Raw genomic sequence first — 22206 nt, forward strand, 5'->3', positions numbered from 1 at the left:
AGTAATTTACATAATCGACAGATGAAATACAACCTGGAATCGCCAGAAACCAAAACTACAATAACAAAAGAAATACAAATTTATCTCTATAGTACTGTGCTGTTACTGCACATCAGTAAGTGTTTAAACTATCGCTCTCTAGCGGTTACTTTTGTCGTTTATCGAAAGCGCTTTTTGCGCGTGACGTTAATGTTTGCCATTGGCAGATTTCTCTGTCAGGGGGCGGGACCTTACTGTAGAGTGCGCTTGATTGACGTCGAAGAAGGAAAAGAACACAAGATCAGATTACAAGATGGCGGCCAGTAGATGTTAGCGAGGAGGCCGTAGGAGTTGTTGTGCTCAGTGTGAATAACCATTTGAAGCTAAAGCCGCCTTTTCAGTTATTCACCGTCGTTAAACTAATGAGTATATGAATCAGTGGTGATATTTAATTTAACTAAATTTTGCTTTGACGCGCATGGTTCTGTAACATGCTGGTAAAAACAAAGTTTACAGTTCGAGGTTTGAGAAATCAATAGTGGTTGTTGGCAAATAGCTAGCTTGCTAGCCCGGTTCCGTTAATCATGTCGGACACTCGGCGGCGAGTGAAGGTTTATACGCTCAATGAAGACCGTCAATGGGACGATAGGGGCACCGGACACGTCTCCTCAACGTTTGTTGAACGGTTAAAAGGAACTTCTTTGTTAGTTCGAGCGGAATCTGACGGTGAGTTCTCTCTGGAGGTGTTAGCTTTTAGCTAACAGTTGCGCGCTAACTCCTTGCTTTCTTCGTCACATTGTTTTCACCCGTAGCATGATCATTTCTTTAATTTGCTTATCGATTTATTGTTTACACATTTAACCATCACACGACTCTACGGCAGCCACCGTTACGTCTATAATGAGCTCAATGTACAGAGTTTTGTGAAGCAGCTGGTGTTAGCTGGAGCATCAACAGCATGGAGGCCAAAAGTGTTCTTACTTGAATTTCTTGTATTTTTAAGTGTATATTGTTTGTAAAGCTTGCCTGCAGTTTTGTCTTAAAATGATCAACTTGTTCTTGTGCACTTCAACTCGTGTTTCTTTTCATCGTGTGTGTGTATAGGACAGCTCGAGCTTTTAAGTGTTTTCACCCTGTGGCTTTTCTTTATTCAGTTCACCGTTATCTACTCTTATTTTATATTTTAGGTGATTTTGTACACGCTTTTGCTAACTTGTTACCACCGTTTTACAGGATCTCTCTTATTGGAGTCAAAGATCAGCCCAAACACAGCATATCAGAAACAACAGGTAAACAACAAAGACAACGATCATAAACTTCTTACATGTTTAGAGAGTTTAACCTTCAAACATATTTAAGAACTGGACAAAGCTATGCTGTTGTGTGACTTGACCTGTTATCCGTTGATTTTTGTCATTTTATACTAAGCCAACCACCAGTTGCCAGCCTCTGTTTATGGAAAGAGTTAATTATAGTGGCATGTAGGGAGTAATGGAGAGATAAAGCAAGCTGGAATATGGTATAAAGTGTTATAAGCACATCCATAGTGCAATGCTGTTTTGTCAGTGTTTTCTGAACCTGAGTTAGTGCTCAGGTGTTTATAGCCATCTGAATGCATGTGTAAAAGTGTCATTCTTTTGTCTTACAGGATACCCTGATTGTCTGGTCTGAGGCAGATAACTATGACCTTGCCCTAAGTTTCCAAGAAAAGGCTGGCTGTGATGAAATCTGGGAAAAAATTTGTGAGGTAAAATTTATTTTACCAATAAGGCCTGAGTTACTATATGATTAAATGTGCCATTCGTTTTTATCTGCACTGATTCTTTTTTTTTTTTTTTTTTTAATTTCTAGGTTCAGGGAAAGGATCCTGCTCTTGACATCACCCAGGACCCTATCGATGAGTCAGAGGAGGAGCGCACCGATGAGATCCCAGAGACTAGTCATCTGGTGGAGCTCCCTCCCTGTGAGTTGGGTCGACTAGAGGAGATAGCGGACCTGGTTACTTCTGTCTTGTCTTCACCAATTCGTCGGGAGAAACTTGCCTTGGCCCTCATGAACGAGGACTACATTAAGAAACTTCTGGGTCTCTTCAGAGTATGCGAGGACCTGGACAACCGAGAGGGCTTACATCACCTCTATGAGATTGTCCGTGGTGTCCTGTTCCTCAACAAAGCAGCGCTCTTTGAAGTCATGTTCTCTGACGACTGCATAATGGATGTAGTCGGTTGCCTCGAGTACGACCCTGCACTGGTTCAGCCCAAGAGACACAGGGAATTTCTGACCAAAACAGCCAAGTTTAAGGAGGTGATTCCCATCACAGACTCTGAGTTGCGGCAGAAGATCCACCAGACCTATAGAGTGCAGTACATCCAGGACATCATCCTGCCCACACCTTCTCTGTTTGAGGAGAACTTCCTGTCCACACTCAACTCGTTCCTTTTTTTTAACAAGGTGGAAATTGTCAGTATGTTGCAGGTAAGAGCTGTGACCACGTCATGAAAATGTCATTATCATTAAATGTCATTTTATCTGAACATGAACAGAAATTTCAGAAGTCAGTGTTCTTGTCTTTATTTTCTTCCAAGCTGTAATTGACATTTGTGGGTTTGGAAATGTATGTGTTATTGACTGGATGGTTGAAGAAACAATATCCAAATATGTGCGGCTTATTTTCAGTTGGCATTCCTTTGGTGACTCTTTTGTGTGTTTTAAGTTGTTTTGTTTTCACCCAAGTGACATTATTTTGTTCTACTGAAGTTCCACAACAACAGAGCGACAGGACACTGACCTCAGTAGGTGATGGTAAAAGAGAATAGACGTTCACTTCTGTCTCTGCTGAAAATACAGTCTCATCTTTACAAAGTGAGACGCATGTTGTTAGAACACTTTGACATGAAGCCTGAAAATATTCAAGTCTAACATTACGTGACCACCATTATGATGAGGACCAGTGAGTTAGTAGTTAATGGCCCACAGGTCTACACTGCACTTGTTTCTAGGCTGTAGTCTCATACTGATTGACCTTCTCTCTTCATGTGTCTTGTCCCTCAGGAGGATGAGAAGTTCCTCACAGAAGTCTTTGCACAGCTTACAGATGAAGCCACAGACGACAGTAAAAGGAGAGAGCTGGTGAGTCCAGTGTGTTGGTCTGGTAAATAGTCATTGTTGGCAGACAGTGAAATAAACTTTTCTCTATCATCTGCTTTGATGACACTCTGATGTGTGAACTTGGCCTGTGATGTGTTTTTAGGTGAACTTTGTCAAGGAATTTTGTGCTTTTTCACAAACCCTGCAACCACAAAACAGAGATGCATTCTTCAAAACCCTGGCCAATCTGGGCATCTTACCTGCTCTGGAGATAGTCATGGTAGGTTGAAGGAAATCTGTCAGGGTTGGATTATTATCATTGTTATTATTATTATTATTATTAATAATAAGTGTCTGTGTTTATCTGCTGCTCAGGGCATGGATGACCTGCAGGTGAGGGCAGCAGCCACAGACATCTTCTCTTACCTGGTGGAATTCAGCCCCTCCATGGTCAGAGAGTTTGTCATGCAGGAACCCCAGCAGACAGATGATGTGAGAGTCTTGACCTCTGTTGACCTAAAGCCATTTAAAATTCATTTTTCATTTTTGCTGACTGTACACTTTTTGTATGTACAGGATGTTCTGCTGATAAACGTGGTCATCAAGCAGATGATTTGTGACTCTGACCCAGAGTTGGGTGGAGCAGTCCAGCTGATGGGTTTACTCAGGACTCTCATCGACCCCGAGAACATGCTGGCGTCAACGAATGTACGTCATACACACGACCTTTGACCTACAGTCACCATGATGTTAAACAGCATCACTGGAAATAACAGTTGGTTTGATTTTCAGAAAACTGAGAAGACAGAGTTTCTGAGTTTCTTCTACAAGTACTGCATGCATGTGCTGACAGCGCCTCTGCTGGCCAACACTGCACATGACAAAAACTCAAAAGGTGACCTAAGAAAGAGACCAAGAAAAAACTGTGAATGTTTGTCATTTTCATGGAATCAATATATATATTTTTTTTTTTTCAGAGCTGCAGGAAGGTTCAGCTAAGATCAACCCAGTCTGCCCAGGTACATGATGTCTCAGTCCAGTCCTGCCAGCAGTTGTTTCACACAGGGTTCCCATGTTCTGTCAGATATTTATGTGTCTATTGTTGTTTTATTTTGTAGACAACTTCCAGACTGCGCAGCTGTTGGCGCTGATCCTGGAGCTTCTAACCTTCTGTGTGGAGCACCACACCTACCACATCAAGACCTACATCATGAACAAAGATCTACTCAGGAGAGTGCTGGTGCTCATGAACTCCAAGCACACCTTCCTGGCTCTCTGTGAGCATCTCCTCTGAAAATAAATCCGTGTCATCTTTATTTGAAAGACTTTACCTAAACATGGTCTTCTTTTAACAAGGTGCCCTGCGTTTCATGCGGCGGATCATTGGTCTGAAGGACGAGTACTACAACCGCTACATCATCAAAGGGAACCTGTTTGAACCAGTCATTAATGCCCTGCTGGACAACGGCACACGATACAACCTCCTGAACTCAGCCATCATCGAACTGTTTGAGTTCATTAAAGTGGTGAGCACACACACACACACACCGGGATGACTGTGGTGTGGTCCTCTGAGGTTCTAATGGTGACATCTGTGTTTCTGTTTGTTTCCAGGAGGACATCAAATCCCTCATAGCTCACATTGTGGACAACTTCTACAAGGCCCTCGAGTCGATCGAGTACGTCCAGACGTTCAAGGGTCTGAAGGGTCGTTACGAGCAGGAAAAAGACAGACAGAGCCAGAGACTCAGCAGGTCAGTGGAGCGAACTGGAGTAGTCCTTATGTTTGGTCTGTTATCACCAAGAAAACTCTGTACTGCACCGTCATTAGAAGTTGCTCTACAACCGTGGACATTAGACGAGGTTAACGATTAAAACCTGTTCTGCTGTTGGCTTGCTGTCATACAGGAAACTAAAATTCTGCTCTGGGCAGGAAGATGCTCAGTGTGTGACGTGGGCGCCTGTGTGTTATTTCCCAGCAGATATCGAAGAGACGCTCGCTCAATGGATGAGGACGAGGAGTTGTGGTTCAATGATGATGAAGATGATGACGACGGAGAACCTGTAGAGAAGAGGATGGAGGATGACTTTTCAGACAGCTATGGCAAATACATGGAAGCCAAGAAGGGTGAGTGGTGGTGATGATGATGATGATGGTGGGGGTGGGTATAGCTGGGTATATTTATTTTCCCGAGTCTGCACACATCTGCTAACATCTACACTGTGACTGCAGGAGCTGCTAACGGAGCTAACGGTGCCAACGGTGGGAAAACAGGAATTCCACCTTCATCAGCTGCTGTCAGTTCAAACAGCTCTACTTCCTCCCTCAAAGCAGTCAGTCTTCCTGCCACTCCAGTCGTGAAGGTAGTGTTAGGACAAATGTTCTCTGAGTGATGTTCCGTTAAAGTGCACGTGTAGAACATCACATCCACACTCTGTTCCCTCTGGGTTATTAATATTGCTGTTCTTTTTTTCTTCCAGACTGCTGTGGTTGGTTTGGTGGACTACCCAGATGACGAGGATGATGAAGAGGAAGATGAAGAGGAAGAACAGACACCAAGGAAGCGTCCTCGTCTAAGCTCTTAAGGTTAATTGTCCTCAGTTTGGTTGTGGTGGATAGACACTGAGTCCCTCCTACCCTGGTCTCATTGGTCCGTGGACTGCCTGTCAGTCTGACTGATGATGAGCCCCCGCCTCAGTCGGTCTCTCTGACTCCTGCCTCTGTTTGCTGCAGTCACAGTACGAGATGTTTTCTCTTCCTGACTGGAAGTACACGGCATTTATTTGTTTAGTTGTTTTTTTGTTGTTGTTTGTTTGTTTTTTTTCAACTCTGTTTTGCCAACATCCTCAGACAGGAGAACTAAAAAAATCTGTTAGTTTTTTTTTCCTGAGTTTCTTCTTCATTTCACACATTAGTCGCCTGACAGTTCAAACATCAGTCTGAGCAGCTGCTCCCTCCACGTCCTCCTCGTCCATCGTACTCACTACAGACTAGAGGCTGCAGTGGAAATCCGTGCCAAGGCAGTTTCCGAACCTGCCCCGTTGCTATAGCAACAACAGCAAGGTAGCTGCGGTACTGCAGCAATCCCACAGGAACCCTGCCATGTCCTGATATGAACTCTACCTTAGACTCTCCTGGAACCAGGACCAGTGGGCTCCAGAGACGGAGACGATCCAGAACACAACCAACCAGCCAGTCAGGCTAGCAGGACTAGCCCTCAGTACCGATGGGAGCTTGACTGGCAGAATCTGTGTGTATGTGTATGTGTGTGTGTGTGTGAAAGAGAGTGAGAGAGCGCTGCCTGACCACAGAACTGTTCACTGAACTGAACCGTTGGTGCTAAAGGATCCAGGCCACAGGGAAGAGTGAAGAATCAGTTCTGCAGAAGTGACAGAAGAAGGAATGGAATGGTGTGATGTTCTGGGATCAGTTCCAGAGGAGCAGGACTCAGACCGTTTGATGCCATGGTGCCAGTCCAGGCCAAGGCACAAACAGAATACACACCGCTTCACACACAGGACCGACCGGACCAGCAGTCCTGTATTTCATGTCTTTGTTAGAAATCGACTGTACAGATGTTTGTTTTGTTTTTTCTCCTCTTTTTAATCATTTGCGATTGTTCTGATTTTTAAAGGGACAGCGATGCCTACTGACCTGTTTTTTTTTAGCACAAGAATGTGGGGTCACATGTTCACTCCCCTGCAATTGGTTGTAATATGCTGGTTTTAAAAAGATGACAGTAAACCGCAGTGATTCTATGTTTTCAGTCAAGAAAATGTGTATTTTTGAAGGTTTAAGAATTCAGATTTTTCACTGGGGAGGGTTCACACTTTAGACTTCCCTGATTCAGATCACACTGACACCTTCATCACTGGACCAAAGAACCTGTGTGTGGACAGGAGCAGCACCTCATCTCCTCGGTTTCTCCTCCTCTGCTCCTCTTCAATCACTTACGTTTGTGAACTTCGTTTGCGTCTTTTCTACCTCTGACAGCAATGAGTCACATGATTCTGATTTGATTCAGTTCATTTTAGGGAAGTATCATGGTTAGATGATGATGAGCGTAGACGCACCTGAAGACGCTGCACCTCAAGATCAGTCTGTCCATCATCCACCGACATGCGACCACGTCTGGTCCAGAAATTTCACATTTCAGTCCAAAACCAAACCTTTCCTTCTTAACTGCAGGATTTTAAAGAGTTTCAAAGGTCAGACGTGAGCTCTGACTGATTTTAAAACTTTGAATTCAGATGTGAAGCATGAAAGCGCCATCTGAATGACGATGTTTTACCCCAGAGATGATGATGTCACTGAGGTGAATGTTCTCAAAGGTCAGAGGTCACAAATGCAGGTTTTCAGAAGCTCAAAGGCACTGAGGCAGTGGAAGTCTTCAGTCTATGTACTTCCATAATGAAGTCATTTCAAGTGCAGTTACCTCCCCCCACCACCGGCCACGCTCAGCATTTGTAAGAATTTGATACATTTTGAAATTAAACCTGACCCTGACACTCACAACTGTGGATTGGTTTTGTCTCTGAGATTAGCAGGAAAGACATTAACATTCAAATGTTATTCTCTTAAGAAAATAAATAAAATCAAATTAAAAAATGACTGGTCAGCATTTCAAATTTCCAAACTCATGCTTTATCACCCGTAGACATTCAGGACGAGGACTGGCAACAGAGCATAGATTTCTTTTAATGTCTTTGGGGAAAATACATCCTGAAATGTGTTCCTATACAGTGACTGTTCTGCATGAAGGAGGCGCTAAAGGTAGCCTCAGCCGTGATTCCCAAATCAAAGAAGAGGAGGCGTTGAGCTAAGAGGAGGCGAAAAAAGAACCAGGTGCGTTACTTCCTGATCACCTCTTCCTTCAGTTTGTCAGCCAGGTGTTTCCTCTTCTGCAGCTTCTTCCTCTCCTCTGCAGATATCTCCTGTATGAAGAGAGCACAGCAGTCAGTCCACACCGGAACCTGCCAGCAGAGGGCGTCCACAGAGGTGAGACAGGAACTCACTGAACACCACACAGCTGAGACTAAACTACAGGAAAGAGCAGAGCTCTGACGTCAGTGTCTTTCTACCAGGGATGTAACCATGCATCGTGAATCAGTTTTAAAAAAATATCAACACATTGGAATTGGTCAGAGTTTATCTGGAGCTCAGTTTGTTAAAAACGAATCGTGATTAAATCGTATGGTGAACAACAAACTGAACCGTTGTATGGTTTCATCCCTACTGTCTACAGAACGACTTCATCGATCACATGATGACTACACACGGCAGCACGGCAACTGTCTCTGACTGTGTTCACAGCTGGTGATCACCTTTTGTTTGGGGGAGGTAACAGGGAGAGGGTGAGGAGTAGTAGTACTGACTCCGTTCCTCTGAGTCTGCTCCACTGTCTGCTCTCACCACAGCAGGTAAAAAAAAAAGAAAAAAGAACCAGGTGAATCAGGAGGGACAGAGAATAAAACCAGAGTCAAACTGGATCATGGTACGAAGTTGTCCTTTTCTGTGCCTGCAGGAGTCTGCTGCATCAACCTGACCTTTGACCCTTTTCTCTTCTTTCCTCCACCTCTCAGGTAAACTCACCTGTACTGTGTTCACCGGGGATTTGGTTGGTGCTGCAGTGAGAGTGGGCGGAGCCTCTCCCGCTGAGCTGTTCTGTTTGGTTCTCTGCTGTTCTTTCTTCAGCGCGTGGAGCTTGTCTCGCTGCTGACGAAGATATGCTGCCCTCTGCTGGAGCTGCTCCTGCTGTGACACTGATAACTCCTGAAGCCCAGAGGAGAGTATGTATACATCTAAGTGTAAATTTGCATATATATATAGATACATAATTACGTATGTAAGTGTATATTTCCATATATATATATAGATACATAATTACGTATGTGTATACTGTATGTATCAGGAAACACTGCTCCTCATAAGAACATCACTTCCTGAATGATAACTGACTGATATAGATGTGGTAGAACACTGATGTTGTCATGTCAACGCTGCCTGATGTGTGTGTGTGTGTGTCACCCTGATCAGCAGGAGGAGAACATGGAGCTGAGTCTCACAGTGAATGGTTTGGAGAAGCCGGCCTCTCTGCGGGCCTCCTCCAGGCATGTTTCTGCTGCAGCCTGACTGATGCTGCTGCTGATTGGCTGGCTGGACTTCAGTGGCGCTGTCACAGCTGGAAGGACTCTGGACTCCATACTGCTGCTGCTGACCACTGAACAGGTGTGATCAGATGACCACAGAGAGTGTGATTCAAATGTTTGTTTTCACCAAGGAAAAAAACATGAACACTGACTAGAACCTGTCGAGACACAGGTGGTTGTTCTGGTTCACCTGGGCTGAGTTTGGGTGACTCCTGGCTCTTAGATGAAACCTCCTCACGGCCACTTCCTGGTTCACTTCTCACCCTCTCCTCTACTGTGTCAGCACTGTCGTTGACCTGGAGGGAGAGAGGGGGCTACGGGGAGAGGGACAGAGGAAGAAGAGAACGTTCTACAGTATTCAGTGGGGAGAGAACAGAACAGACAACAGAGGTTGAACTGTTCCCTCTAGAGGGGCAGATAAGAAGGGCAGGTGAGTCAGTGTTAGCAGTAACAGTAACAGTAACAGTACTGGTGATCATCTTTTCTGATATTTTTTAAAAATAAACAGTTCTAAAACAACAACAACAACAGCTGTAACAGATTCTGTTTGTTTGTGATGTGATTTGATCGTCACTGTTACTACTGCCCCCCCCCCATCATTAAATACCCCCATATGAAGGACCACCACATCATTAAGACCACGGTTCTGGTCCACCCCCCTCCCCCGTCAGGTTCACCTGAGGATGGCCTCACTGGCAGCAAACAGGAAGTAATACTTTACCTTGGCAGTGTGATCAGGGCTTTTATTGGATTCTGCCCTCCCCTCTGTCGGGTGAGTGGAGCAGACACTGGAGGTGGAACCGACATCCTCCCCCGACATCAGTCTCCTGGACATTTCCTCCTCGTACTCCTCCTTGGACTTTCTAAGGTCACACAGAGAAAAGTGTCCAGTACCACAGAGTAGAACGTTTGTAAGTGGCAAATGACCCCCCCCCACCCCCCTCCCCATTAAATATGTATTTAATATGATATAAAAAGAAGCTGCCCCGAGCTGCTAGATGTAAACAAACGGAGTGATGGCATAAGCACACGGCACCATGGGAAATCTGACAGATGAGGTCTCCAGACTGTTTGTTCGTTCTGAAACTAATGAAGTGGTTCCACAGTTGACTGTTGTTCTCAGTTTGTTCCTCCTGCAGTAGCTGCAGCCTAAGAAGATTAACTGTTTATGTGTGTGTGTGTGTTTGCTCCACTTGTTAACAGGTGAATCCCATTAGTGAAGGTAGAGAACTGAGAAGATGAGGGGGAACCACAGGACTCACTGCAGAACCTCCTGCAGGATCTTCATCTCCTGCTGCTGCATCTCAGTCATCACATCCACGCCGTCCGTCAGACACTCTGGAAGTTCACCTGAAGACCACGCCACACCACACAACACCATCACACAAGGAGAAACTGTAGCCAACATCACACTGGGCTGGGCAACGACAGGAAACAGATCACAGGTGTGTGGTTGTCGGTACCATTTCTCTCCTTGATGAGCCTCAGGGCCTGGAGCTGCAGCTCCATGTTCTTCTGCGCCATCAGGGAACGGAACATCTGGAAGTCGTCTGTAGCGAGGACGGGCTGAAACACAGACTGGACACAGAAATGGTCTGGGTCAGGAACAAGGTCAGGTCTGAAAACCCACATTTCACCTTTGACCTTTGTCCATGACACACGTTCATGTCATCTAGGAGTCACTGTGATCAAGCCCAGAGCTGGTCCTCCTGATCAACAACCGCTACATGTCCCAGTGAGCGCTCACAGCAGGGGGCAGTGGTAACTTGGCAGCTGGTGGAGTCGAACCTGAAACCTTCCAGACCCAGGTTCGCTTCCTTAACCCATATTTGGGAAATTCTAAAAAATAATAATAATAAATTATTGACATTTTAAAGTTTTTTTATTTTATTTTGTGCGCGGTAGACGTCAGTCCCTGATCAGACTGATCATCTGATATTTTAATGTGTAATAGCAGTGTCAGAGTGAGGAGGGGGTGGCGGGGTTATTGGGTGCGGGGGGGGGGCAAACACAGGTAACGGGTAAACCTCAGGGTTGTGGGTGTGAATCCCGTCATGGTCACTCTTTCATGTTGTTGTAGCTGAAGTGTCAGGAGGAACGCGGCTGTGAAAGGTTTCTACCTGCAGACTTTTGGACTTGGCGAAAGGAGAAGTGCACGCGTCCAGAAACTGTTGCTCACTGATGCCGACCTCCTGCATGTAGTTCTCCAGCAGCTTCTCCACCTGCAGACACAGAGGTGTGGATACGTTGGAGGACCTGAGGACCTGGGTCTGGACTGGGCTCTGACCCCTGTACTCACCAAGGTCTTGTACTGCTGATGGACGTCTGTGTAGGACAACTTGTTCTCATCTTCATCGTCGAAAACTGAAACCAAGGCCACAGCAATGCTGTTAGTGAAGTGGGGGGGGGGGGCACAGCACTCATAACACTGGTCAACTAATCAACCATAATTAATGATCGTCCTGTGTGTGTGTTTCTCCAGTTTCCTCCTCAGCCCAAAGACATCCAGAATGAAGGTCAGGTTAATTATTCACTCTAAACAGAGCATTAGTGTGAATGAGATTGTCTCTAAAAGTGTTTCAAGACAAAGTCATGAAACTGCTCTAGGTCACGTGATTAACCTCTAATACGTTATTAATAACTCGTGATAAGTTAGTAATAAACACAAAAACAACGGTGGAAAACATTCACGTGTTTGGTTTTGAAGGCGGTAGATTTGAAGAAGAAACGGACACAATAACAAGTTAGCGTTAGCCTAGCCTCCGTGCTAGCAGTGTTGTGTAAAATCCTGGAAAACTACGGTGACGTTTAAAGATAAAAAAATAAATATTCAGGGTTGTTTAACCTGTGCATTTGTTTTCCACAAAATCCATGACAGGGATGAGCCACTCCGGACTTCCGAGGAATCCCACGATGCTCTCAATGATCCATTCACTGTCCTCCTCAGCCATGACGGCTACAGCTACACCAGCTTAACGACAACAACAGTCACTGCAGCAGCGGCGGCGGCAGCGGCAGAGTCTGGGCTGCACCTCAGGTTCGTACGAACACGCACACGGACTCACGCGGTCCCCGCAGACGGGAAGAGACATTTGTTGATCACTGCTGTGTGTGGAGCAGCAGCAAGAGCAGGAGCTCGGACATGACATCGACACACACACAAGTGAGAGTGATGACGCTTAATCTGTTACTACGGCAACTGTGACGTAACTCAGCTACAGCCCGAGCCTGGTTCTTAAACGCCACACACACACAAAAAAAGTTACAAGTTACCTCTCAGAGCTGACAGGCAGGAAGCTCTGACAGATCAACCATGACAGATCACGAGATTTAAGTAAATTTTTTTTAATTTACTTCACACACTTAAAAGTGTAAAAAAGAGAACATTTTTTAAAAAATGCATTTGTTTTAATGGTCTGTCTTGTAGATTAGTTCTTCAGTAACGAGGTCAAAATCAACCGAGTATAAACAACATGAATAAACTATTATCATCATGTGACACGGTAACAGCCAATCACAGCAGTCCTTCTCAGGTTATTGTTAAGGTGACTTTTATGAAAGAATTTAACAACAAAAAAACATTAAAATATGTTTAATTTTTTATTGCTCTGATAGCTGTCAGTAAAATACAACTGCAGTTTTCCTCCTTATCGTCTCCACACAGCGTAAAACAATATTCAATATTTTCATACCTAGAAATGATGGTTATCACACACTGATTCATTAACTAGTCCATCACAGCACTACCAAAAAATAAAAATAATTTAAAAAAAATCTTTCAATTCTCCAATAAAACAGACCAATTTATTAAATACCAACAAGAGAATTACTCTTTCAATTCTCCAATAAAATAGACCAATTTATTAAATACCAACAAGAGATTTTCATCTTTGGCTGAAGCAATATAAAGACGTCAGAAAGACCTGGTTTGATTAGGTGATAAATCAGGATATATTTATATATTGATAAGGAGGACGAGCATTGGCTGATCGCTGTCTGAGAGGAACGATAAAACAGAGAAGAAAATGACGTCAATGAGTGGTTTTTATAAAACAGAGGCTGATGTATGTTGCTGGATTTCACAGTGACACTCACCACTGTTATTCAGTAACATCTGGAACAGACAGGAGTCTCTCCATGCCACCTGCACACACACACACACAAATCAAAACACCATAGTAGTGAAAACCCTGTTTTGTTTTTGTTTTTTTCAGTCGGACTTTCTGATCAGTTCTTCCGTCTCACCAGCGTGAACAGCTGTGGTACACATGACTGGCCCAGTGCCGAGGGTCCCAGGAATCTGCTGCCCACTGGCCGGATCCACACACCAGCACTGCTCCATGTAGCACTGCTGGCTCTGGTACAGACCCTGCTCGTCACAGTTAGGGTAAAAACCCGGGACCTGCACGGGCTTCAAACCAGCAGCCTCCTGCTGACACTGGGTCAGAGGACCTGGGACAGAGGAGGAGACATCTGTGAAGTCCAACCGTTCACTCCGATCAACAGACGCTACAGACGTCTGTGATGGAAAAACTGAAATGACCCTGGACCAGGATCAGGAATAAATACAAAAAACCAGAAAATTCTCTCTACGTATGAAGGAAACTTCCCACAATCCTCTGGTTCTATGACAACAGCTCTATCAAGGACAGACAGCAGAACTACCTGGTTTGACTGGGCCTCCTGTGGAATCCTCCTGTAAAACAAAATCATTCAAAAATAATTACAACATAAGGCAGCTCTAGGTAAACGGTCCGATATCATCGGTGGCCGTAGTTTAAAAAAACAATAAATCAGGAATGTTCTTTCTGTTTCACAGTCACGTGATCATTTCATTTCCTCACCTCATCACCAGAGGTCTCCAACAGTGTGGGCAGGATGTTCATGGATTTGGGAATCTGCATTGTACCAGGACCTGCGGACAGAGAAGCAGAACTGCTGAGACAACACCCCAGAACCTCTGAGGTTCTAATCAGAACATGTTCATGTTCAGATCACTGCTGACGGACCGTCGTCCTTCCTCCTGATTGGACGGTACCAACCTGGACAGCGTGACCGTGTGATCTTTACTCACCAGCAGATCTGGGCTTGCTCAGCTCTACACTCAGCTTGTTGTTCTGGTCCTTCAGAGATTTGATGTCATCTTTCTGACTGAAGAGGAAGTAGGCCAATAAAGCCTGGCTCAGGATCAGGGTACAGGCCAACAGAGTCACACCTGCAACCTTATAGGCACGAGTGGAGCGCCCACTGCAGCAGAGGAAAAAAGAATTAAACAGATGTAAGGACTGAATCTTCTCCTATCTCACTGTAGAATGTGAAAGTGAATCTGTTTCACTGACGCCGTGACTGAAAAATGAAATCACTGTTACTGAAAAACAGTAAAAATCTGACATTTAATATCTGACACTGACGCTGTGACAGAGGTGAGGCTGAAACTACACACAGACCAGTACCTGGATCAGAGTCAAGCTGCTATTCCAGGTATGAATGTGACGCTTCATGTTGAGTCACATGTCCTGATTTTCACTCTCACTTCATCTTCCAGGTTTAAACGCACTTTATTTGGCTATATTATTGTGTTTTAAAGCCCCAGACCACTGACTGTCACTGACTGTCACTGACTCTACCATCAGAATTAAACAACTTAACCAGAGACATCAGTTCCAGAGTTCTTACCTGTGCTCTGGAGCTCCTACATTGATTGCTGTTTCCTGGCTCTGAGCCTGGATCAGAGTCTGGGTCTGGGGGTCTGCCTCTGTCATCTTCACAACCAAAGTACCAAGGTTTGACAAAGAACCGAAAACCTGAAATCCACATCAACACAGTCATAAAGGTAGTAAAAACTCAGAATAATTCCCACTCAGAAATCCCTCCTCCTTCAGTAGGTTTGACTTACTGCAGTGAAAGTCGGTGCCACAGTGACACAGAACTGGTTGCAGCTGTAAGGTCGACTAGACACAGGAGGAACTGAAAGCTGTGGGTGTGGAAAACCCCACACTAAACTGGAATCTGACTGTATTTGTTTTCGTTTGGTTTTCTGATTGGCTGTTAACGCTGTTGTGTCATCAGTTACCAAGGGCAGTATACAGGGAATTTTACAAGCATTAGGAACTAATGTAAAGATCATTCTTTAGTCATTTCTTCTGACATTTAAACTACTGTTGGATTAATACAGTTTTTTTTATCAGTATATAGAATTATTCAAAAGAAGGTTAAAGTTAACTTTTTATTTGACTGAACTTGATTTTGGACACAAACACAAATTTATTTACACAAACAAGTAAAATTAATTTACAATGTAAAATTTGTTTTACAATGTTTGTAATGTTCTTTCTTTCTTTATATAGCCACTCGGTTTAAATGTAGTGAATTAACTGTCCAATAATAATGTCCAGTGTCGTAGAGCGTTTTTTTTTGGGAATGTTGTACATACAAAAATTAACTGATAATAATGTCCAGTGTCGTAGAGCTTTTTTTTTTGGGAATGTTGTACATACAAATGTAAATAGACATATAACTGAATCTGACACATAGTTTTCCCTAAGTACTTTTTCTATCAATTGTGTACTTTTTGGTCTATAAAATAATTTGTTTTTAAGCAAAACATTGTAACAAAACTTGTAAAAAATAATAGATTTATAATAAATTGTAGTATAGTATTCAAAGCGCCCTATATAATAGAGAGGAGTTTGTAAATGTAAATAATTAACATTTTTGAAATTTTTCCTTTCATTCTGTTGAAAAATAAAAATCGTTACTCTAAACGTCACGAGGGACGTCATGTTTTGAAAGGCGCTGCTGCCCCTTTAAAAAGTTACGCCGCTTTCGTTGGCTGAATGCAAACTGTTGCCGGAAGAAACGTTTCACCTGTGACACTCGTGGATAGGGAACAAAACTAAATTTGCAAATAATTGGAAGATTTCTGACGACGTTAAAGTACAAGTCGTGCAGCGGAAAAGGTGAAATTGTGAGACAGGAAGTACTGACACAAACCAATATCTCATCCTCGCAGCCTTGTAGCCTCGTTAGCTCGGTTAGCGTGAGCGTAAAGCGGCAAATTTAAAAGTGGCTAACGTGGCCGTATGAAAAGCTAACAAGTGGTTGAAAATGTGTGTGGCGTCATAGAAAAAATGAAATGTATCTGCTTGAGTTCACTTTGACAAAAGCTTACGTTGTCTGTTTGAGTACTTGTATATTTAGGAGAAGGCATTTAGACGGCGTTATCGTTGCTGTGGTGAAAGTAATGCTAGCGCCGTAAAGCTAACCGGTTGTTTCTGTTGTTTTATATATTTAAGTTTCTTTTTTTTAAAAAAAAACGCATGAACTTATTGCGGCTTCATCTTCATCCGGTCTCTTAGATAGGTTATTTGTCTCCAAACTGTCCATCATTACTTTTTGAGGACAACCAACTATATTACTTTCAATTGTACAGTTCTGACTTATTTTGATGTTGATGGTCAAACATATTTCCTGACAGATGATGCGAAGACCTCGATCCAAAACCTGCAAAGTTATCATAGACGTGGACTCGGAGTCTGACACGTAAGAACCATTCATTACGTCATTCATTGAAGACCTGTTAATAATACTAACTACAGTTACAAACTACATGTTTTAAGGTGGTTAAGTCCAGGAAAGTTAGTGATAATGATTTATAGACAACAATAAACATGTATGCAATGTACGTTTATGAAAAACGAAAAGAAAAAGAAATCTTTCCACTTAATTGAAAATGTTAAAAGATTTCTGGTCACAACTGCTAACTGAAGCTAACTTCTGTAGATTACAAACTATCCCATCTGATATAAATAAATGGACCACAAGGCACAAGGGCATAGTCATAAGTTATTATTGCATTCAAATGAGAGATTGATCATCCAATAACCTTCCAGGCCTTCATTAAAGGTTGTCGATGGCTAAGTGTGCTGACTTATATATGGTTATGTGAACATAGACCAATTTTGCACCAGCTGCAGAGATAATTGCCTGGTTTTCCACACCAGGTCCTGTATCCAGATTATTAGCAGTGATGAAGACAGTGAAGAATGGATTCCACCAGCACCCAAATCTAAAGCAACAAGCAAAGCTGCTGTTGCCCCTGCAGGAGGGGCTAAGAAGCCTGTTACCAAAAGAACGACAAAGACAAACCAGCCAAACCTTTCCAAGGTGGCCGAGGACCCGAAAGGACCGGGCAAATCTGCAGCCATGGGAAAGACGGAGACCACTGATGAGGAGATCCGTGAAAGGAGAGGAGCAGAGGAAAAAGTGACACAAAGTGATGATCTTGACGGAAAGATCCCTGAGGGAAGTGCCTCAGAGACCAGAGTGAAAAATGAGGTGAAAACTTTGTACACATTACTAATCTCCCACTTCTATAGAAAGGCCCTCTGACGTCACAGTGTGCTCTGTTCTTGTTCCTGTTCTTCTCCTACATCACAGAGGCTCTCTTTCATGGCAGCAGAAGTTCAGGCAGACACATGGGCAGGTGAGGGGACGTCCCAGACTGGATTGACAGCAAAGAAAGAGGAAATGAAGGAGGAAGATTTCACATTCGACGAGCCCTGCCTGAAGAAACAGAAGACTGCTGGCACGTGTCAGGGGAAACCAACCACTGCAGCGTCATCAGAGTCACATGCTCTGAGGAATGAGCTTCAGATGAACTGGAACCTGGTCCAGGTACTGTTGGACCGATCACTGTTGTTCCACATACAACCCAGTGCTAATTTACCCTTTCAAATTGAATCATGTTTTTTTTCAAAATTAATATGGTTATTAATTAATATTTTTCAAAAATGCATTTATAAGGAATATAAAATATATAATGACGTCTTAGATTTGTAGTGAGGGTTTGTATGTTGATGATATATTACCAACGAGATTCTTTTAAAACAGAGCAGACTAACACATGCACGATGAAAAATGAAACTAAATTACTTTATTGTTTGTTTACATAATAAAATATGAATCATTTATCAAGGTGTAAGGAGTGGACTGTGTCACTGGTCATACCATGACACAACACACTCTAGTACAGTAGGTGGCAGCGTGCTCTTAAAAACGTCGATTGTGACCCACTTTTAAACCCAGAGGTCAGGTCCCTACGTAGATTAGGTGACATTCAGGTGTTGAAACAAAACATGGGAAGAACTTGTTCCACAGACACCAACAGTGTTTTCCAGAGTTCCTGAAAAGAAGGGAACTCTTTTCAGCTCCTATTTTTTCCTCTTCTTCTGTTGTTTCATATGTTAACAGTTAACCAGGTCAATCAGACCAGAGCAGTTTGACTTTTAATCAGATCAGATCAATGGTGACGTGCAGTGTGAAAAGGTTGTTTGTTTTCTTCATCTCTCTTCTTCTGCAGGTGTTGTCCAGACTGACGTGTGTGGAAACGTGGGTTTGTTCTAATGTCATCACTCTGATTCGTGAAGAAAACACGGTGCCGTTCATGGTTCGCTACCGTAAAGAGATGATTAATCACATGGACGCTGATGCAGTGCGTGACGTTCAGCTGGTGTATGAAGAACTCTGGTAGGAAACAGAAGAATGAACTGTGGTTTAATTTTAGACAACGGCCACCAGATGGCACTAATGGTCCATGTTTGAGGCAGTGACACTGTGTACTACTTGACCAGTTGTATACGTGTGTGTTCTGCTGCAGCACTGTGGCTAAAAAAACCCAGTCAGTTATCCAGACCCTGAAGAAGGATGGAGTGTTGACCACTGATTTGGAGCAAAACCTCAGGAGCTGTCGGTCAGCTGATGAGCTGGATCATGTGGTCAGAGCCTTATTTAATTGCCCTTCATTTACACTTGAACTTTAAGGAGCACATGAACATGTCATTAAACAGCCTCTGTCACCTGGCTCCCCTCTGGTCTTCTAGTACTCTCCCTACAAAAAAGGCAGTAAACTGACCAAGGCTCGCAAAGCCAAAGCCCTTGGACTTGAAGGAGCCGCTATTTCACTGATGAACTCCCCAGAGTCACTGGACTTGAGGGCATGGGTCAAACCTGATACTTCAGGTGAGGCTTGAACACGTGACCTGAGAACCTCTGGTGTTTCCTGTCTGAACAGAAGTCCAAAGCTGATAGGGCTGTGTCCATCTTCTCAACATGAACCACATGTTTATTAACATCAGGCCATTAAAAATGAAGTCGTGGTGATGTTATTTAATAAAAATAAAAATAATAATGAGGGGATTATTATCTGTTTTTCAGAGTAAAACCATAATGGATAATGAAAACAGAAGTCTTCAATGTTTGTTCCACCTTTGTATCATTGACAGGTCTGACATCAGTGGAGGAGGTGGCCATAGGGGTGGAACACATTTTGGCTGATATGATCGCAAAAGATCCTGAGACCCTCACCTATGTGAAAGCACTGTAAGAACACACACACACACACACACCGACACACACACAGTATGATGTGAGTCCATCCCTTCAGAGAATGGATTGTTTTAAAGTTTGTTCTCGTCTCTCTTGCTGTACTGCTGTGGTCCACACAGACCGTGGTCCACACAGACTTGACAACAGTATTTGTGGCTCATTGTGGTCTTTGTCTTCTTCTGTTGTCCGTCAGCTGTGAGAACAGTTGCGTCACCATCCAGTCGTCTCTGTCCAAATCAGCTCAGAAGGACAAGGTGCAGAGGCAGAATGTTCCCAGTGACAAAAAAACGGGGACCAAAAAGCAGCAGAAACACGTGGACATTGACAAGTTCCACCTTTACTTCAACTTCAGCTGCAACGTCCAACGCATCCAGCCTCACCAGGTGCGTCCTCCTCTCGTGTCGGTGGACAGAACGTGTGTGAGAGCTCAGTGTTGTTCTTCACTCTGTGAAGCCGGTCAGGAACGCTGTTGAGAAGACTGAGACTCTCAGTCTAAAGGAGAATGTTCTGGTACCAAGCAAATGTGTTTTACTAGAGATCCAACAACTAATCTAACTTTAGTCAGGTCCGATTTCTGAAAATGAAGTCACAGGTTCTTCAGTTCAACAGCTGATGTTCTTGGTGAATGGATGAGGTCATGGTTCCTTTTAAACAAATAACAAAACAAACAATTTTGACTTGCTGACCGACCACCACTGGACGGTCCATCTCTACCCTTTCATTAAGGATTACACATGAGTCATGTTGGTAAATATTTCTGTAATTATTAACAAATAGTTTAACTGTATTTCTGTCTGACTGAGAAACACACACACACACATCTGTTCCTGTTTGTAGCATTTCTACTTCACTTCCCTGAACCCTCCCCATGTCAGTCACAGTTAGAATCGGCCGTGCCCCCCCCCGACCCCCTCACCACCCACTGTCCCTCCAGTGACTGGTGCTTTACTCAGAGCTGGTCCAGGGCCTCATGTGTCGCCACAGTTCTCATCTGTACCACATCACACTCTGTGGCCATCGCTCTCTGCCCCACAGTCAAACAATCTCTCTCTCCCTCCCTTTCCCTCCCTCGCTCTCTCTCTTACACACAAACACACACACACACACACACGTCAGAAAGTCACACAGTCTCTTGGTCTCTCCTCTGAACATATGTGACATGTCCCCTGCTGACACGCCACTGGACGAGGACAGTTTGATTGACAGGTGCTCTCATGTAGTGACAGTCACTGCTGCTGAGCCCAGGGGCGGACTCAGTGGTGGGGGGGCGGGGGCAGTGAAGGGAGGGAGAAAGTGAACAGGCAAGTGACGATGAGTTGCCTCTACCACTTATCTCCCCCTGTCTCTCCTCTCCTCACCTCTCCTTTCCTTTCCTTTCCTCTTCCTCTTCCTCTCCTTTCCTCCCCCACCTCCCCCTCTCGTGGTGAGCTCTTTAATTCGATGACTGTCCTTTGTCACTCAGTGTCAGTCCTGGGGGGCTGCCGTGACCCTGTTAACTGTCAGATCCAGGCTAAACTGAACCTTTTCTGTTGTCGTGTTGGCAGAAGGAGGAGGAGCAGGTGTGAGATGTCTTCTGACAGGAGGCATGTGTGTGTGAACACACACACTTGTCTGATTAGTGAAGGGAGAGATTTTTTTTTTTTTCATCATTTCTTTGCTTCAACAACAATGGCACCCCCTCACCCCCTTCTCCACCCCACCCCCCACCAGGTGTGTTTTAACACCTAGTTTCCTCCACAGTCAATGAGAGTGTATGGATGTCTGTGTGTGTGTGTGTGTGTGTGTGTGTGACCCTCTGGTGGACTGGAGACCTGTCCAGGATGTTCAGGCTCCAGCTCCTCACAGACGAGGACTAAGGCGTAGGAAAGGATGGATGTTTAGGATTCTTTCTGTGACGGATTAAAATCCATGAGACACTTCAGGAATGTTCCAGGAGGTGTTTCCAAACCTTCCAGGACCATCCTGGAACATTTCAAACCACAGATGTTCACTCCACTGTTGTGTGTGCTGAATTTGAACTTCATTCAACTGCTGTCCCTATGAAGTACTGTGTACGCGCTGTAGGCCGGTGTGTACTTTTACCGTATCCAGCCTGTTGTGCAGCCTTCCTCCTCTGGCTGCCAGGCTGCTCTTCAGCCAGGCAGCCACAGAGCCAGTTTCCTGGCACAGTGACGGGGGAAACTCCCCAAACATGTCCATGTTGAGAATGATGTTCTTGTTCTTTTCCTTTACGTCAAATACTTTGAAAGGAAAACACCGCAAAGAAGAAGTAGTGAAACTATTTGAAGTACTGTGTGTACAGTATACTCCTGCTCTCATTGTTTCCCACACTTTTTTTTCTGCGGAATCCATATTTTAAAAAGTCACAAACCTTCGCAACCCAAGTCAATAGACATTATTCGTAAATGCCTGGGAAAAAAAGGTGCGACCCACCTGAGGGTCACGACCCAGTCTTTGGGAAACAATGGTCTAACTAAGTGGAAATAGCCATCATCTAATTCAGTAGTAAATGAATAAATGTACTATTGAACACTGTCGGGGGGGCTACTTTCGGGGGGGGGGGGGCTGTTCTGTGACCATGTTCTTTTATTTTATTCCATCATC

At 44.0% G+C, this 22206-nt stretch overlaps 4 protein-coding genes across 13 annotated transcripts in view; 2 read left to right on the plus strand and 2 right to left on the minus strand.

Moving 5' to 3' along the window:
* Positions 1-269: 269 nt before the first annotated feature.
* On the plus strand, positions 270-7579 carry ppp4r3b (protein phosphatase 4, regulatory subunit 3B). Of its 4 annotated transcripts, none has more exons than XM_025060621.1 (16): positions 270-705; positions 1213-1268; positions 1628-1726; positions 1831-2454; positions 3031-3108; positions 3230-3346; positions 3442-3558; positions 3643-3774; positions 3859-3961; positions 4044-4085; positions 4185-4343; positions 4423-4592; positions 4681-4820; positions 5046-5194; positions 5300-5430; positions 5548-7579. In XM_025060621.1, exons 1-16 carry the CDS (start codon positions 564-566, stop codon positions 5650-5652), a joined length of 2364 nt encoding a protein of 787 aa, XP_024916389.1. In that variant the 5' UTR covers positions 270-563; the 3' UTR covers positions 5653-7579. The 4 variants fall into 4 exon arrangements, with proteins under 4 accessions (XP_024916389.1, XP_024916388.1, XP_008319552.1 ...); XM_008321331.3 differs by having other exon boundaries at positions 271-705; positions 5049-5194; XM_025060620.1 differs by having other exon boundaries at positions 3442-3774.
* A 322-nt stretch (positions 7580-7901) lies between these two features.
* cfap36 (cilia and flagella associated protein 36) lies at positions 7902-12603 on the minus strand. 2 transcript variants are annotated; one of them, XM_008321332.3, is made up of 11 exons: positions 12062-12603; positions 11516-11580; positions 11337-11438; positions 10680-10794; positions 10479-10566; positions 9938-10079; positions 9407-9530; positions 9133-9287; positions 8660-8839; positions 8392-8469; positions 7908-8001 (listed from the first exon to the last, which is right to left on the minus strand). In XM_008321332.3, the coding sequence occupies exons 1-11, from the start codon at positions 12165-12167 to the stop codon at positions 7918-7920; spliced, it is 1239 nt and encodes a 412-aa protein (XP_008319554.1). In that variant the 5' UTR covers positions 12168-12603; the 3' UTR covers positions 7908-7917. The 2 variants fall into 2 exon arrangements, with proteins under 2 accessions (XP_008319555.1, XP_008319554.1); XM_008321333.3 differs by lacking the exon at positions 8392-8469 and having other exon boundaries at positions 7902-8001.
* A 200-nt stretch (positions 12604-12803) lies between these two features.
* Positions 12804-15358, minus strand: LOC103386906 (uncharacterized). Of its 3 annotated transcripts, XR_001760797.2 has the most exons (9): positions 15113-15358; positions 14893-15020; positions 14291-14463; positions 14061-14131; positions 13882-13912; positions 13462-13668; positions 13312-13360; positions 13041-13212; positions 12804-12959 (listed from the first exon to the last, which is right to left on the minus strand). XR_001760797.2 is itself a non-coding variant. In XM_017037004.2 (8 exons), exons 1-7 carry the CDS (start codon positions 15341-15343, stop codon positions 13317-13319), a joined length of 885 nt encoding a protein of 294 aa, XP_016892493.1. In that variant the 5' UTR covers positions 15344-15358; the 3' UTR covers positions 13055-13208; positions 13312-13316. The 3 variants fall into 3 exon arrangements, 2 of the variants coding, with proteins under 2 accessions (XP_016892493.1, XP_024916391.1); XM_017037004.2 differs by lacking the exon at positions 12804-12959 and having other exon boundaries at positions 13055-13208; XM_025060623.1 differs by lacking the exon at positions 12804-12959 and having other exon boundaries at positions 13055-13360.
* Positions 15359-16019: 661 nt separating this feature from the next.
* srbd1 (S1 RNA binding domain 1) overlaps positions 16020-22206 on the plus strand; it is a 52464-nt gene continuing 46277 nt past the window's right edge. For 3 of the 4 annotated variants that reach the window (XM_008321339.3, XM_017037523.2, XM_017037524.2), the window contains exons 1-9: positions 16020-16175; positions 16694-16758; positions 17220-17553; positions 17656-17892; positions 18578-18744; positions 18875-18992; positions 19098-19236; positions 19500-19596; positions 19796-19985. In XM_008321339.3, coding sequence (XP_008319561.1) covers positions 16694-16758; positions 17220-17553; positions 17656-17892; positions 18578-18744; positions 18875-18992; positions 19098-19236; positions 19500-19596; positions 19796-19985 — 1347 coding nt within the window. In that variant the 5' untranslated portion in view covers positions 16020-16175. The remainder of the gene's footprint in view (positions 16176-16693; positions 16759-17219; positions 17554-17655; positions 17893-18577; positions 18745-18874; positions 18993-19097; positions 19237-19499; positions 19597-19795; positions 19986-22206) is intronic. The other variant, XM_008321336.3, reaches the window with a different exon arrangement.

This window comes from Cynoglossus semilaevis, chromosome 12, assembly GCF_000523025.1.
Source record: "Cynoglossus semilaevis isolate Cse_v1.0 chromosome 12, Cse_v1.0, whole genome shotgun sequence".
In the NCBI taxonomy this organism is placed as follows: Eukaryota; Metazoa; Chordata; class Actinopteri; order Pleuronectiformes; family Cynoglossidae; genus Cynoglossus; species Cynoglossus semilaevis.

Coding starts and splice junctions, on each gene's coding strand:
- ppp4r3b (XM_025060620.1), top strand. CDS start 564: ATGTCGGACACTCGGCGGCGAGTGAAGGTTTATACGCTCAATGAAGAC. Junction 4,086..4,184: donor GATCAACCCAGTCTGCCCAG/GTACATGATGTC, acceptor TTTATTTTGTAG/ACAACTTCCAGACTGCGCAG. Junction 4,344..4,422: donor GCACACCTTCCTGGCTCTCT/GTGAGCATCTCC, acceptor TCTTTTAACAAG/GTGCCCTGCGTTTCATGCGG.
- cfap36 (XM_008321332.3), bottom strand. CDS start 12,167: ATGGCTGAGGAGGACAGTGAATGGATCATTGAGAGCATCGTGGGATTC. Junction 10,567..10,679: donor GCTCATCAAGGAGAGAAATG/GTACCGACAACC, acceptor CGTGGTCTTCAG/GTGAACTTCCAGAGTGTCTG. Junction 10,080..10,478: donor ATCCTGCAGGAGGTTCTGCA/GTGAGTCCTGTG, acceptor GTGTGACCTTAG/AAAGTCCAAGGAGGAGTACG.
- LOC103386906 (XM_017037004.2), bottom strand. CDS start 15,343: ATGATCTTTACATTAGTTCCTAATGCTTGTAAAATTCCCTGTATACTG. Junction 14,464..14,892: donor GTAGGAGCTCCAGAGCACAG/GTAAGAACTCTG, acceptor CCTCTGCTGCAG/TGGGCGCTCCACTCGTGCCT. Junction 14,132..14,290: donor GAGCAAGCCCAGATCTGCTG/GTGAGTAAAGAT, acceptor CTCTGTCCGCAG/GTCCTGGTACAATGCAGATT.